We start from the raw sequence: 13875 nt of genomic DNA on the forward strand, positions 1-13875 counted from the left end.
ATCATCGTTTGTACGCTCACAACCGCCGAGCAGCATTCGGCGATTGAATGCCTGAACTGCCATTGCTCGCCTGAAGTTCGAGCAGCCGAGACGCCTGCCAAATGCAGCTGGCGCTCGGCGCTTATAGGCAGGAAACACGAGGCTGACATTGCTGAGATGCCGGAACGAAGAATCATGATTATCATCTGACTGTTGTCATAGAGCGGTCCGGCTCCTATTTGCTGGCAAGGCGTCATCGTGATCGTTTGCATGTCGCTTCGTGTATACCGCTTTAGTATGATACGGACGCCGATCCGGAGTATAGAAACATGGCAATCTCTTCCAACGATGGGAGAAACAGATTTCTGATTTTTACGACTACGACGAACGAGGTGATTGTGACCTGAAAACGACAGTTAGATATACTCTTGGGACAAAGCCTCAACGGTCGCAAGGATGCAGCTTCCATCTTTGACTGCCGCCGTTCTGGCTCTTCAGGCACTCGGCGTCTCCGCTGCTGCCTTGAAAGCTCGTGTATGTTTCTGGTAATCCCGAAGTCGTCATATCTTCCAAGGTTGCTAACTGACATGTTTGAACTATACAGCTCACGCCCCAGCAAAACGACTGCGATCTTCCTGAAGGCGATCCACAGGGGGCAGATTGCAATTCCACACTGCGCGCCCGAGTATGGCCCTCTCCTAGGTACCCTTCTACCCTCCAGTGTGCGGGGAGCTAACGTCTTTCTTTCCCTTCCCAGCAAGATGGCAGCATCCCTCTCGGTCTGACCTCCATCACCGTCGGCACCGCGACGACCTCGTCCGGAACCATCGTCCCCATCTCCGTCCCGTACTCACTCTCCCGCGACCCCATCGGCCCGCTCATCGGAAGCGGCACCACGATCTTTGACTCTTCCCTGAAAAGCGCCACCCTGGTTGCCGGGGACGTGCGCAGTTCGTCGTCGGCGTCCTTCTCCTCGGCCCAATGCACTTTCTACACCAGCGGCGTGGATCTTGGGGACGGGAGCGCCGCGTGTGATGGTGATGCCGTGGCGTCGGCGTCGACTGACAATGGCACGAAACTCACCTTTGACGAGGCAGTCATGTGTATGACCTGTACCTACTCATCATGAGCTCTGGATGGCGATGAATATATGCGTGCAACCCTTTGGGGCGAATCGGCGGCTTTTCGGTTTTGCAGGTTTGGGTCTCTTCCTCACACAGAGTGGGTGCGCAGGCTCCCGAGGAACATGCAAAAGTAACTGACATGATGGTCGGATGGTTTCATTAAATCAGGTAGCTCGTCTTTTTAAATTATATGTCCCTGGGAACCTTAGTCGGTTGCATATATAGTGAGAGCAATCAGTATCCATCCCTTTCCTCCCATATTCCAGTCCCACAACGAGGGAAGTGGTACAACACACTAGGCTGAGGAGACCATGGCCGCGAAAAAAGTGTGGGTGAATGCCCAACGAATAAGCTGATCGACCGCGACGGTGGGAAGGATGAGGTGAGCTAAGGTAAGGCAACGCCGGGGATGGTACCTGGGTATATGATATGAGGTCATACGAGGTGTGGAACCGCGACGTTGACGGGACGATCTAGGTATTCCGGTAGCGATTGAGTAGAGCTTGAGAAAGAATAACAAAACAACTGGCCTGGAAGGCGGAGCACAAGTCAGAGCATGCAACAATTAAGGGATATATCGGTCATTCAGTGGTATCAAGCCATAACGCAGTGCTAGGTAGGATATCGATGCGAAAAACAGTGCTGAAAGTTCATAAATCCCATTCCAGTCGGTAGCAATAGCCAATAAGCCATCCATAGCCGCATTCATACATTGGTGAAGCAAGCCTAGAATAACAATCCACCGAGAAGTAAACCTCCAAGCAGACCTCCTGCAATAGGTAACCCATAGCCTCCGCCAGGATAAGCGCCATATGGACGATTGTATGGATAGCCTGGTCGAATAAATCTGGCATTCGGGTCGGCATACGGTCCGCCTCCGTAGGGATTGACGCCGTAGCCACCTTGTCCATATCCGCCATATCCATACCCAGGACCCCCAGGAGGCTCAACGTAGATGTTCTTGCCGTCTCTGTCTTTGGCAAAGAATTGAGGCTGACCAGTCACTTGTGCTCGCTGCATTGCTTGCCTCAACTTCATGTGTGCTTCGTAGTATTGTCTCTCTTCTTCCGCTCGTTGCGCGCGACTGCGAACCCGCTCATCATGCGTCGTGCCAGTGACTTTATCCTTCAGCTTCTCGCCGAGGCTCTTCTTTTGGCCGGGCTGTTGTGAGGAGGATGGACGGGCGGGGAGTTCTGGTGGAAAGTGCTCATGCTCATCTTCGGAGTGTTCTGTGGAATGCGCGGCCTGCTTCCTCAACCTGTCCTCTTCTTCTTGTAGTCTTTCGCGTTCTTCCGAGCTCAGACTCTTTACGACATCGGGGATATCTAGAGGGTGCTCCCAATATGACTTTGGAGGATCGACTTTGGTATTTACGAAGAATTGGTGATTCTCTTTGGGGTCATATTGTCGTACCCAACCATCAGGGAGGGGTCTTTGGAGGTCTTCCATAGAGCGGCGAGCCTCTGTCGGGATCCCATTTTTGGCGGAGGGAACTTCGAGGTGGGATGATTTCTGAGGTTTAGATGATGCTTTGCCGGATGAGCCTGTAGCCTGGTCGTAAGATGGCGGGGGTTCTGGCGGGGTCGACATGTTGATCGCGGTGGTAGAAAGCGAAGGTGGAACAGCTTCAAGATCAGCAGGCCGATAGATTTAAATGTCTACTGCTGGGCTACCTGCGGAATCAGGAAGATGTGTAGAGAAGTGAGAGGCGCGACAGTAATGCAAATACTCGGTTGAGGCTCAGACTGCGATAGTGACGCACATGGACATCTGGGCACCTGCTCGGAGTAATCGGCAGCTGCTGTGCCTTAGAGCCTGACCAATCAAGCCTTCGCTAGCAGTGCTCAGCCACACTTATCCGGCCAATGAAACACGTGATTATATAAACTGTGGCGACTCAGCTTGACCCAATCAGGCGTCATGTTGCCAGTCCCAAATTTCAACCTACAGCTCCCTCCATCTCACTTCGCATCGTCTCGCAGCGCTATTAAAGTCCCATCCTGTACTTTCAGCCTCCCGCCGCATCTCCTTGATGGTGATTTGGGCCACTTCTACACCTTTAGCTGGCACTATGAGTTTTCCTGAAATGCCTCAGTACCGTTTCCTAGCAATTGGCTCGAGCAGCTGCTCTGAGATCCCATTCCCTTACCTGGCTGGAGTCACGTAAACCAAGAACTCAGTAGGTACGCTGAGCAGCTGCTCTCTGTGCACACCATAGAAACACCTCACAAGGCCTGGCAATGGCAGGATTTTGTTAGCCAGCCTTCCTTGTGCACGAGTTTGAAGAGAAAATCCAGGCTTTTCAGACTGCTAACCCGTATTCTTCTGGATCCTCATCGTCTGGAGGAACATGAGGCCCATGGCTAAAGCGATAAGTCAATGTCCACACGCAACACTTTCACTACGTTTGCGACAAGCTGCCTCTTCAGGTACCCATCCAACTGTATACAGCACAGCAGACGATGGGCGGCAAACACTTGGTAGGGTAGACAACGTCGCTCTGGGCGCCTTTGTCAAGCACCAGTACATCTGGCTACCTTCAAGCGATCAAAATGAACCAGCAGGCAGCGTTTGCACCACTGGTTATGGACGCCGAGAACAACGGGGTAGAAGGTATGCGAAGAACATTGACCTCACTCACAACGACGAGCCTTTCTGCCTCACCCACTTTCAAATTTGGCACACTATACATTCACTGTGAGGACTCTTTGTTTATCCGCCAAGATTGTCTCCCAGTAACCTGACCTCGCAATCAATTTCCCTTCAATATCTTCTTTCTCAGATCACCTCAGCCTCTTGTACAAGTCTTTTGATCATCTCCAAATCCTTGATCAGCCCTTTACCCACAACTCGCAGCCAGTTTCAAAGCTCAAATCTTGGCCCTTATCGCCAGGGAAAGCAGCAGCCCGCTGCTTCTCCCTCGGCAAGCTTCTACAACCACGATGAGAGCCGAAAGCGCGAGCTTCGTGTTTGAACATGTGTTTCTACCTCCAAAACTGCCCCAAGAGAAGCACAATGAATCAGGCGCTGACGATCTCCTCCAAGAGATCGCACAAGCTGCTTGCGATTTCACCCACGCTTTTCCTTTACTCAGTAGTGAGCGCCGCGTCTGGAAGCAGTTGTCACGTTCAACAGGAAAGTGGATTGATGTCTACTCCAGAGGCGTTCCATGCCGCGAGGTCATCACCACCACGCTTGAAAACATGCGTCAGGATGGTAAGTACTTCAGCAATAGACCATCATCAATTGCTAACCAATCTGGTAGACGTCTTGCTATTCTACATTGAGCCCCAAAATGCCGCGATCCTAGTCAGAAACAAAGCAAAGGGCGCCATCTTCGAGTGTTTCGAAGTGCTTGCGAAGACTGATGCGGTACTTGGTGCGAAAGACGCGCTGATCCGGCATTTTCCTGCGCGAGCGGTCTTCCTACCACAAGAGAAACTCGCGAATACATCTTTCGTCAAAGACCTTGGAAAAGCCATCTATATGCTGTCTGTCGAATCATTGAAGATGGCTATGGAAAAAACGAAAAAAGGGAACAACACAGTCGTTGAGGAGCGCCAATCTGCTCACCCAAGAGCTGTCACTGAATGGCTTTTCAGTATCTTGGACAGTTGTGGAAAGGCTGCGGGGAGCTTGCCAATCTGCAAACGCATTCATGACGATGTCCTCTGGAAAAACGCCCACTTACCCTGGCGCCGCTCCGGCGTTTGGTTGTCTGCGAGAGTCGCACTACAGATCGCCCTCCACAACGCAGACCTTGAGGGTGAAGGGCATCGTCACTACAAAAACTTCATGCTGTTCCACCTGTCTCGTTTAGCAGCCGGCATTGCTGCCATCGACCCTCGACCTGACATTCTCCACGTTCTACGTGTGAAATTAGCCAGACGAAATGCCAAATTGGGGTCGTCTACACTTAAATTCGTCCAAAACAACGTCGGCAAGACACTGGAGCTCATTGATAACAGTATCCGCAGCCAATGGGCAAAGGTGGTCGAGAGAGACAGAATTGCGATTCCCCCTGTGCCTCGCGAGAAGGCATCGGATCAACTGGTGTTGAAGAAGAGTCGCCCTGTATTGCACAATATCTGGCATCGCTCTCGCAAAGGCTTCACTTATTCGTTCACCTCATACACTCCTCCCTCATCCGCTAGAGTGGTGTTATCGAAACATATTTTGCCGGAAGCTACGATCTTCACGCAAGCAAAAGACGTCCTTTTTGGTCTTGTCGACTTCGAACTCTGGGTTGAGGAGTGTCTGAGCCATTGGATAGCGGTCAACATGTCAACTCCGTCGGCATGCTCTTCCCTGTCTGAACTGATGCAGAAATATTTTGCTGTGGCGAAGAAGACGTACCAGTCACATGCGGAACGAATGTCGATTATGCTTCTTACGATGTTCGAGTTGTGGGTGGCTTTGGACACCAGTGCGACTAGGATACATCCGCTCCTCTTCGAGTATCCAGTAGAAGTGCCGGTAACCCTCTTTGAACCACTTCTTCTCAGTAGCAGAAGTGAGCTGGACAGACTCTCAAAAATCGAGCTCCACATCAGATCACGACAACTACGGCGCACCGTGAACAGTCCTTCACTCTTCGCCGACCCGTCTCCAAACTCCTTTGCCGTGAGGTTTTATGACCAGTCTTCTGACCTCCGCGCGCTACGCCGTAGGGTCGAAAAGGATGCCCAAGAAGCGCGAGACGTCAAGCTCGCCGAATGGGAGTCGAAGAAGAAGACATTCGACAGACTCATGAGAGAAGCTGAAGCCATGGAATGTGGTGTCTTCATCCCTCGGGGGGTGGACAAGCACGGGAATCCATACGTTGGCAAGCCTCGGCATCACATAAGATGTTGGAAATGTGCGAAGGAAAAGCAAGCCAAGGATATCCAGATATCGAAACACGAGTGGCCACTTCCGGACGACGAGACTATGTGTAAAGCAGTGATCTTTGAGCTCGACGCCCCTGGGTCGATTGTCTCCTGGCGGGATGCTACATTTTTCTTGCTTCAAGACGTATGCAGAACGGGCCAAGTAACCGGAATGGTGTCAAAGCAAGGATTACTTTCATACGCACCTCTCGAGAAGTATGCCCAGCAGAAAGACCGACGCATCACTCTCGCATCCTCCGTCAAGCCTATTATTCAATCACACTACCTTAAGGCGTCATTGGACGTTGATCCGGTTTTCGTCAGCAACGGCTTACACCCGAGAATGAACGATACCGCGAAGGGGTCTCTGTGGACTGCAGAACAGACCGCGAACACCTCGTTACAGCACTACTGCTATACAAAGCTCACTGACTCTTCGGACGGCGTCTTCAACGGCTATGTCAACTTCACCAGTCATACGCAGAATCAGGTCATCTCACAACAGTCAATGTGCCCTTTAGAGATGGGCTCTCATGAATTTGTGCTTCTGGGATCTCTAAGATCTGGAGAAAGACTCCAACTCCTCAACATTCTGGGAGCGATTACCTCTGCAGAAATTGACTTGAACGCACCCTCGACTGCTTTGCTATTTCGTTACGCCATCTCTCAAGTCGGTCAAGCGCGGTCCACCTCGCCACTGTATCTGCGCGAATCTCAGGTCATACTTGAGGAAGAACACTTCAATCGTTCTTTGCTGGATGCCCTTGAGTGTGCATTCAAGCGAATCGAAGCCAATTTCAAAGAAGCAGCGGCCGCATCTATACTGCTTGGAGTGGTTCTCAAGCTTTTATCCCTGTCGTCATTTCCCGAGATTACGAGGCGCTGTATGAACCTTGTCCTCTTAATTCGTCAGTCTGGTCTGGGTTGGATACGCCAGATGACCAAGCTCTACGCAGACCAGAAAAACGCCCATGCTGACAGCTCTACTCTCAGAGACCTGTCACGTCAGATATTGAATGCTTGTATTCTCTGTCGCCGCACGTACGCCGTCGATACCAAGGCTCAAGTAGCAATGTTCTCAGACCGTCATGCTGTGGCCGACTATGTGGAGGCTTCTGTTCACCTATACACGCATCGAAAATCCAAAACCGACTCAGACGCTTCCAACAACGAAACCCAACTTCTGAACGACGCGTACCTTGCCAGACGAATTGAGAAACATCTCCAGTTCGCCCTCCGGGTCAACGAATCGGCAATCACAGATGGCATCAAGAAATTTTGGCCAACTGCGATGTTCACCAACAAGTGGCAGACGGTGCACTCGGATGACTCTTCATGGATCTCAAACCGTACTTCTTCTAAAGTCGTCCACTACAACCTTGTCACAGGTAGCCTTCTTGTTTCGGGCCGGGCGATTTCCCAGCTTCCTGCTCAGCACACTTCTCACCGTCTCTACCGCTCAATATTTGGGGATGTGGACTTGGACGTTTTCGCCGCTGATGTTGACGACATGGAGTATATGACCAAGGATGAATTTCATGGTCATCGAATTTATTTCGGCTTGCGTGGTGACGTTCTCCTCATTCGTTCGAAGAGTAAGGACGGTGACTTTGAGGCAATCCAGCGCGATTGCTTTCTAGAAGATCTTCCGCAGGTTATCGTGGAGAACACTACCCCTTGGATGTCTTTGCGAGATATGACGGTTGCCTTCCGTTCTAGAGCACGCCCCTTCTGCTCCGAGGAATCCGACTGGATCCTCACCATGGGCCTCAATTCAGGTTCTCCGACTTCCATGTGTGCCGGCCAGAAGTATTTAATTGATGCCCAGAGCAAAGTTGGCTTGACTATCAGCAAAGCTTTGCAACCGATTGAGCAGCCATCACATATCGTCATTGTGTCCAGCCAAAACACCAAGATCGAGATCGAGATCGAGCTTCCTCGCTACCATTTGCACTTTTCTGTCGATGAAGAAGGTCGAATGGTGTGCAAAGAGCTTTCCGCCTTTGTTGACTTTGACCAGACGCTGGGAACCCTGCATGGTTTCAAGTCTCGTCTAATCCTGCGCGGTACGAGCAAGATTGCCGGATCGAACATGAGGACAGTTCTCATTCCACACGGCGACATGAAGATAGAACCGGTCTCTCCTCATATCACTGCCCGAGTTCAACCAGGTGACACTGATTCTGTGACCTTTTCGTTGTTCCGACTCGATGTTAGGCTTGGACAGCTGATCGGTCAAGATCTGGAAGCACATCTGTACAAGGCGTATCTGCATGCAGTGACAAGCTTTCCAGAATCTGATTTCCTGACTGGTAGGACGGGCACCGAAGAGAGCCTGTTCGCTCTATCGGATCGCATCTGCCTTACCTGCCAACCATTTTCTGAGCGTGCGCAAGCCATACTATCTTTGATAGCTCAGCTTACTCCAAGGAGGAGTTTCTATCCTCCTCATCTCAAAACTATGCAGACTGTCAATCTCGATGGCGTCCTCTCAGTCATGGCTCAACGTGACATCTTCTTTGGAACGGTCTATGATATTGTAAATCACAACAAGAAAGCAGATTGGCTGTATGATGCTCATGTGACTGACATACCATACAAGGGAGACTTCGCATTGTTGGACAGATCGCATCACCGAACACGGAAGCTTTTCCCATGCGAATCTGTAGCATCAAGCTCAGGTTCTATCGACGACCGAGATTATTGCTCACGGGATCAAGATTCGGATGACGATTTTTGGGCGTCAGCTAATATGGCATCTCTTGTCGAAGCCTCACCGCTGGCATTCAACGTCAGTACATCCTGGAAGAGTGCGGTCCAAAATTGGAAAAAGGTGGGTGGATTCGGCGAAGAATTCACCCTGAATTCGTTCTCGGATATTTTGGGCCAGGACCTCAAAGTCCTCTTTCCTCGTCTGTTGAGTCTCTGTAGATCGTCATCTACCTCGAAAGAGAGACTTATGTTCATTCTGTCGCTCTTGGTGTTTGAGCAGCCTGATATCAAGGCACACTTGAGATCGCTCTTTGCATTTGCGATTTCGCCTGGCCTCAGAGCCCTCTCAGCTCCCGAACACGATTCCTATGACTTGAGAGACGGCTTCACACTCAATCAGAACGAGATTGTAATGCTAATATCTCAATGTCAGAAACCATTTGTCCCTAGCAATACCACTGATACGACAGAAAGCGATGAAGATGAAGATAAGATTGCAGAACAGCGGCTCCAGTTTGATCAAGAGCTAAACGCTCAGCGCAACTTGATATTAAAAGCTGTCCGAGAATCCTGGCCGAGTGACACAGTTGAGTTACCGGCGAAGCGGTCGATCGATCATTACAAGATTTCAGAGCTAAAACTGCTTCTGAAAGGGAGGTTTGCCGTGTGGCACAAGAATCATATTTTCGTGCGACTCCTGGAGCGTTATGATCAAGAGCTCAGAACCTTTAGCAGCAACTGGACAGGTCCAGATATTGCTAGTTCTGTTGTCGATTTCGACCTTGCCACCCCTTCTGTCCGCGAAAATACGCACTTCTCCCTGCTTGATCTTATGGTCATGACGCCAATCACCTTGCACGACTTCAAGGACAGTAAGCCGACTGGATTAGACGGAGACCTGTCGCAAACTGTGTGTAGAAAGGCGCCACCCCAATTTCTGGAATCTAACCAAGCTCGTTCTAGCTGGGAAGACCTGGAAGACATCACGGAAGATTTGCTCGGTGATTCTTCTCCAGCTGTGCGTGAGTATGGCCAATTATTGAACAACAGCATCGAGGCTATGATTCGCCGATCGGGTCAAGATCAGGCCAAGCTGTCGGTGCCTCCTGGCGAGATTCTTACTCAAAAGCTTGAGGAGTCCAGACATCACATCGCCTATGTTCTTTCCCGAACCTGCGCGCTCCTGCGACCGAGTCTCGTCTCAGGACAGGCTCTCGTCGGGGCAAAAATCTGGCCTCAGGTGTCTGAGTTAACATTGCTTCAACTTCTCTCGGCTCAAAATCGCAACAATGTTCCTTCTTGCTGGATGTCTGTCCTTCTCCAGTTTGCGAGGGAAATTACGGCCGCTCAACGCGTGGAAAGATTGCAAAAGTTCCTCGCTGCTGGGGATACATTCGCCCTCAATAATGAGCTTGCAAATCCTGCACATTCCAAATGGTCGCCAGAGGAGCGGCCTGACTGGCTCCTTCTAGAGTGCCAAAATAACTTTCTCATTCGACCTGTCCAGATCCGGGTTGCAAATGAGTTGCTTGAGCCTGAAAATGGGACCGTGCTACTGGGCATGGGCGAAGGAAAGACCAGTGTTATTTTGAATCTTGTGGTGACAGCACTTGCGCAAGGCTCGCATCTAGTTCGGGTTGTGGTGCTAAAACCTCTCGCCCAAGAAATGCTCCGCATCCTATCTCGCTCCCTTGCAGGCTTAGTAGGCAGGGCTCTCTACTATCTACCCTTCTCGAGGCAGACCGCCTTGAACGCCGAAACACCTCAGCGATTGATGAGCCTGTATCAGGAATGCCGTCAAAATGGAGGCGTACTCCTCACTTTACCAGAATATCTGAACTCGTTTCGCCTTGTGGGCATCGACAAGCTAGCACCAGACACCCACTGTCTTGCTGCTGAACTTATCCGTGTTCAAAAATGGCTCGACTGCAATGCTAAAGATGTCCTTGATGAGTCTGACGAGCTGTTGAAACCTGCATACGAGCTTGTTTACACGAACGGAGAAGCAAACCTCCTTTCAGGAGCGCCTGACCGATGGAATGTTTCGCTGGAGGTCTTGGATCTAATTCAGAAACATGCTTATGCACTTGGTGTCCGATACCCAAAAGGAGTTGAGGTTCAGGTAATACGAGGCCCAGGCTCTTTCCCTCACGTCAGAGTGCTCAATCAAGACGGCGCAATGGCAGTAGCGAAGCTGGTAACCCAAAAAATTGTCGATGGGCAGCTTCCAAGTCTTTCTCTCGGTCATTGCAATTCAGAAGTGCTTCAAGCCATCCGCTCATTCATATTCAATGTCAACGTTGATGATGGGCAACTTGAATTGGTAACCCAGTACTTTGAGAACTCTACTAAGCTTCATCTGCTCTATGTGGTCAGAGGACTGGTATCTCATCAAATCCTGGGCCACACACTACACAAGCGTTGGCAGGTGAACTACGGGCTGGATCGAACTCGAACGCTCAGCGCCGTTCCATACCGCGCCAAATCAGTACCCTCTCCGAGCGCCGAATTTGCACAACCAGAAGCCGCAATCATTCTGACCGCCCTTTCGTTCTACTACACGGGTATCCTTCGCCCAGACTTGAGACGATGTCTCCTTACTCTCCTCAGATTGCCAGATCCTGCCGACGAGTACTGCAAATGGGTGAAATACTCTGCGCTCCCCTACAAATATCGCAAAGTCAATTCTATCAACCTAGATGACGGCTCTTGTGTTGATACTCTGTACGAACATCTACGCTACAACAGCGGGTTGATCAATTTCTTCCTGCGACATGTTGTGTACCCTTCAGAAGCAAAGGAATTTCGGTACAAACTGTCCACCTCTGCATGGGACTTGTGCAGAAATTCTGGGGTTCTGACGGTAGGCTTCAGCGGCACTTGCGACAGCAAAATACCAATTGTACAGAAGGATCTTTCGGACCTGAGACACATTACGGCTTCTACTCTGTGTACGCTGCTACGATTTGAAAACCGAAAGTACTTCTGTGCTGCATCACCGTCTGGTCAGCGCCTCCCAACCGAGGAGCTGCTGCAGCGTATCACCGCAGATGGATCACTCGATGTAATCATCGATGTCGGAGCTCAAATGCTGGAGGGCAACTTAGAAATAGCCCGGTTATGGCTGCGCCTCAACCCGGAAAAGATGGCAGCGATTTTCTTTTCGGAAGATGATGAGAAAATGGTCTTGAACCGTGACGGTTCAACCGAGCCACTTGCGTCGTCAATCTTTAAGGACGAGCTGAGAAGCTGCCTGATCTTCCTCGACGAATTCCATACTAGAGGGACCGATTTTCAACTACCCGACAATTTTACCGCGGCAGTTCTCTTAGGACCTGGAATTCTCAAGGATAACCTGGCACAGGCTTGTATGCGGATGAGGAAGCTGGCCGTTTCCCAAAGCGTCAGATTCTACGCTCCACCAGAGGTTGATCAAGCCATTCGCAGCGTTGTCAAAGATCCGTCAGGAGATCTTGACAGTCTCCATGTTGTCCGCTGGGCAATTCAAAATTCCTGTCTTGCTCTGAAAAAGCAAGATCCTCTTTACATAAGTCGAGGGCTGCTACACTCACGCCGGCGGCTTGCCGCAGACCGTCACCTTACTTCTGAGGGTAAGGTTGTGGATTACGAGCAGTACCTGGACACAGTTCGAGAGCGAGAATGTCGTCCTGTTACTGAGCTGTACCGCGCCGGCGGAACTCACCGAGCAGACCTCCCGTTCCAACCAACATTGGCAGAGTCTCAAGATGCTGTGATCCAAAGTCTGTGTGCAGACTTCGAAAGAATTAGTTCTACCGACCTTGATGACAGCGACATCACACAAGAACAGGAGCGAGAAGTCTTGCACGAAATTGAAGAAGAGAGAGAGATCCAACGTCCTCGAGAAGTTACGCCCGCCACTCCACAGCATTGTCAAAGTTTATTGGATGTTATTCGGAACGAGACGAGGTGTGCCAACATTCCTGAGCTTCGTCCATGCTTCCAAATCCTTCGACAGACTCGCCTTGGGCTTTACTATAAGCTAGGGGAGTTTCCGACGCATGTGTTGGTGACTCCAGACTTCCTGCGAACTATTCAAGCTCATGGCAACTCTCCCGAAGATGATTTTCTGAGACCGGTACAGTGGATTGTGAAGATGGCTGGAATCAAACAACCTATCATTATCAGCCCGCACGAGGCTAACATGTTTTTCCATGCGATTCGGAAATCCTCGGGTACTACCTTACATTTGTATCAGGCCCGGACCTCACGGGGTATGGTTTCCTTCGATGGCTTGGACATCTGCAAATTCCCAGCGAACAACGACTCCGGCGAGATCGAGCCACAAGCCATTGCGCTGCTTGGCCTCTTTGCAGGTCAACTGTACTTCTCTTCTTTCGACCATTACAAGGAGTTCTGTACACTCATTGGTCTCTTTGATGGAGAACGACCACTCCTTCGCAAGCGGCAGGTGGCAAACGACAACTACGTTTCACCTTCTTGTCGAAATGCCAACGGCTGGACGGAGTGTGCGTTCAGAACAAGCCCAGTCCCTTGGATCAAGGGATTCATCGATATGCGCCGAGCCGGCATTGAGTGGACTCATACCCATATGGGCAGAATCATGAATGGACAGATCTTGCGGAGAGAAGATTTTGAAGAGGAGGTCGAAGACGAAATGATGACAAATGGTATGGACGAATTGCGACTTGGTGAGCAGGAGGAGACCGAAGGGTGAGCGTCTAGGAAGCCGGAATGTGAGTGTGGTGGAACGGACATTGTTGGTGGGCTTGATGCAAAGAAACCGCTTTCTGTTTGTTGGAGTCTAACTGATAGAATTGGATGGGTTGGTGATTATGGACGAACAAAAGTTTGCTGAGGAATCCCAAAGAGGTGTGAGATGGACACCATCAGCCGAGGGCCGTGCTGGTCATGTTCATGCTGGTTGTTGTATGCAGAATCCCTGGAAAACGTGCTGAAGAAAAGACAAATCGAATACTACAAAAAAAAAGGGAAAAGGGAAGAGGGAAAAAAGATACAACCACTATGAAAAAAATACACCATGTTTGAGTAAGACCTGTCCTTTCCGTTCGCCTTGCAGACCGTGAAATCATCTCGATCGGATGCTCCCACGGACCGATTGCTCTCCATGCGCATAATCCACCTGGTAAGTAGGAAGAAGGTGAGATGCCAGTTTGAATGGCCTTGCGAGG

General features: G+C 50.5%; 3 protein-coding genes across 3 annotated transcripts; 2 read left to right on the forward strand and 1 right to left on the reverse strand.

The window, feature by feature from the left end:
• Positions 1-435: 435 nt before the first annotated feature.
• Z520_05876 (uncharacterized protein) lies at positions 436-1108 on the forward strand (the record flags this gene model as incomplete). Its single annotated transcript, XM_016776379.1, has 3 exons — positions 436-513; positions 584-664; positions 737-1108. 3 exons carry the CDS (start codon positions 436-438, stop codon positions 1106-1108), a joined length of 531 nt encoding a protein of 176 aa, XP_016632698.1.
• A 721-nt stretch (positions 1109-1829) lies between these two features.
• On the reverse strand, positions 1830-2693 carry Z520_05877 (uncharacterized protein; the record flags this gene model as incomplete). The annotated part of the gene is made up of 1 exon (XM_016776380.1): positions 1830-2693. The coding sequence occupies one exon, from the start codon at positions 2691-2693 to the stop codon at positions 1830-1832; it is 864 nt and encodes a 287-aa protein (XP_016632699.1).
• Positions 2694-4045: 1352 nt separating this feature from the next.
• On the forward strand, positions 4046-13400 carry Z520_05878 (uncharacterized protein; the record flags this gene model as incomplete). Its single annotated transcript, XM_016776381.1, has 2 exons — positions 4046-4319; positions 4369-13400. The coding sequence occupies 2 exons, from the start codon at positions 4046-4048 to the stop codon at positions 13398-13400; spliced, it is 9306 nt and encodes a 3101-aa protein (XP_016632700.1).
• Between the last annotated feature and the right edge of the window lie 475 nt (positions 13401-13875).

This window comes from Fonsecaea multimorphosa, assembly GCF_000836435.1.
Source record: "Fonsecaea multimorphosa CBS 102226 unplaced genomic scaffold supercont1.10, whole genome shotgun sequence".
Taxonomy (NCBI): Eukaryota; Fungi; Ascomycota; class Eurotiomycetes; order Chaetothyriales; family Herpotrichiellaceae; genus Fonsecaea; species Fonsecaea multimorphosa.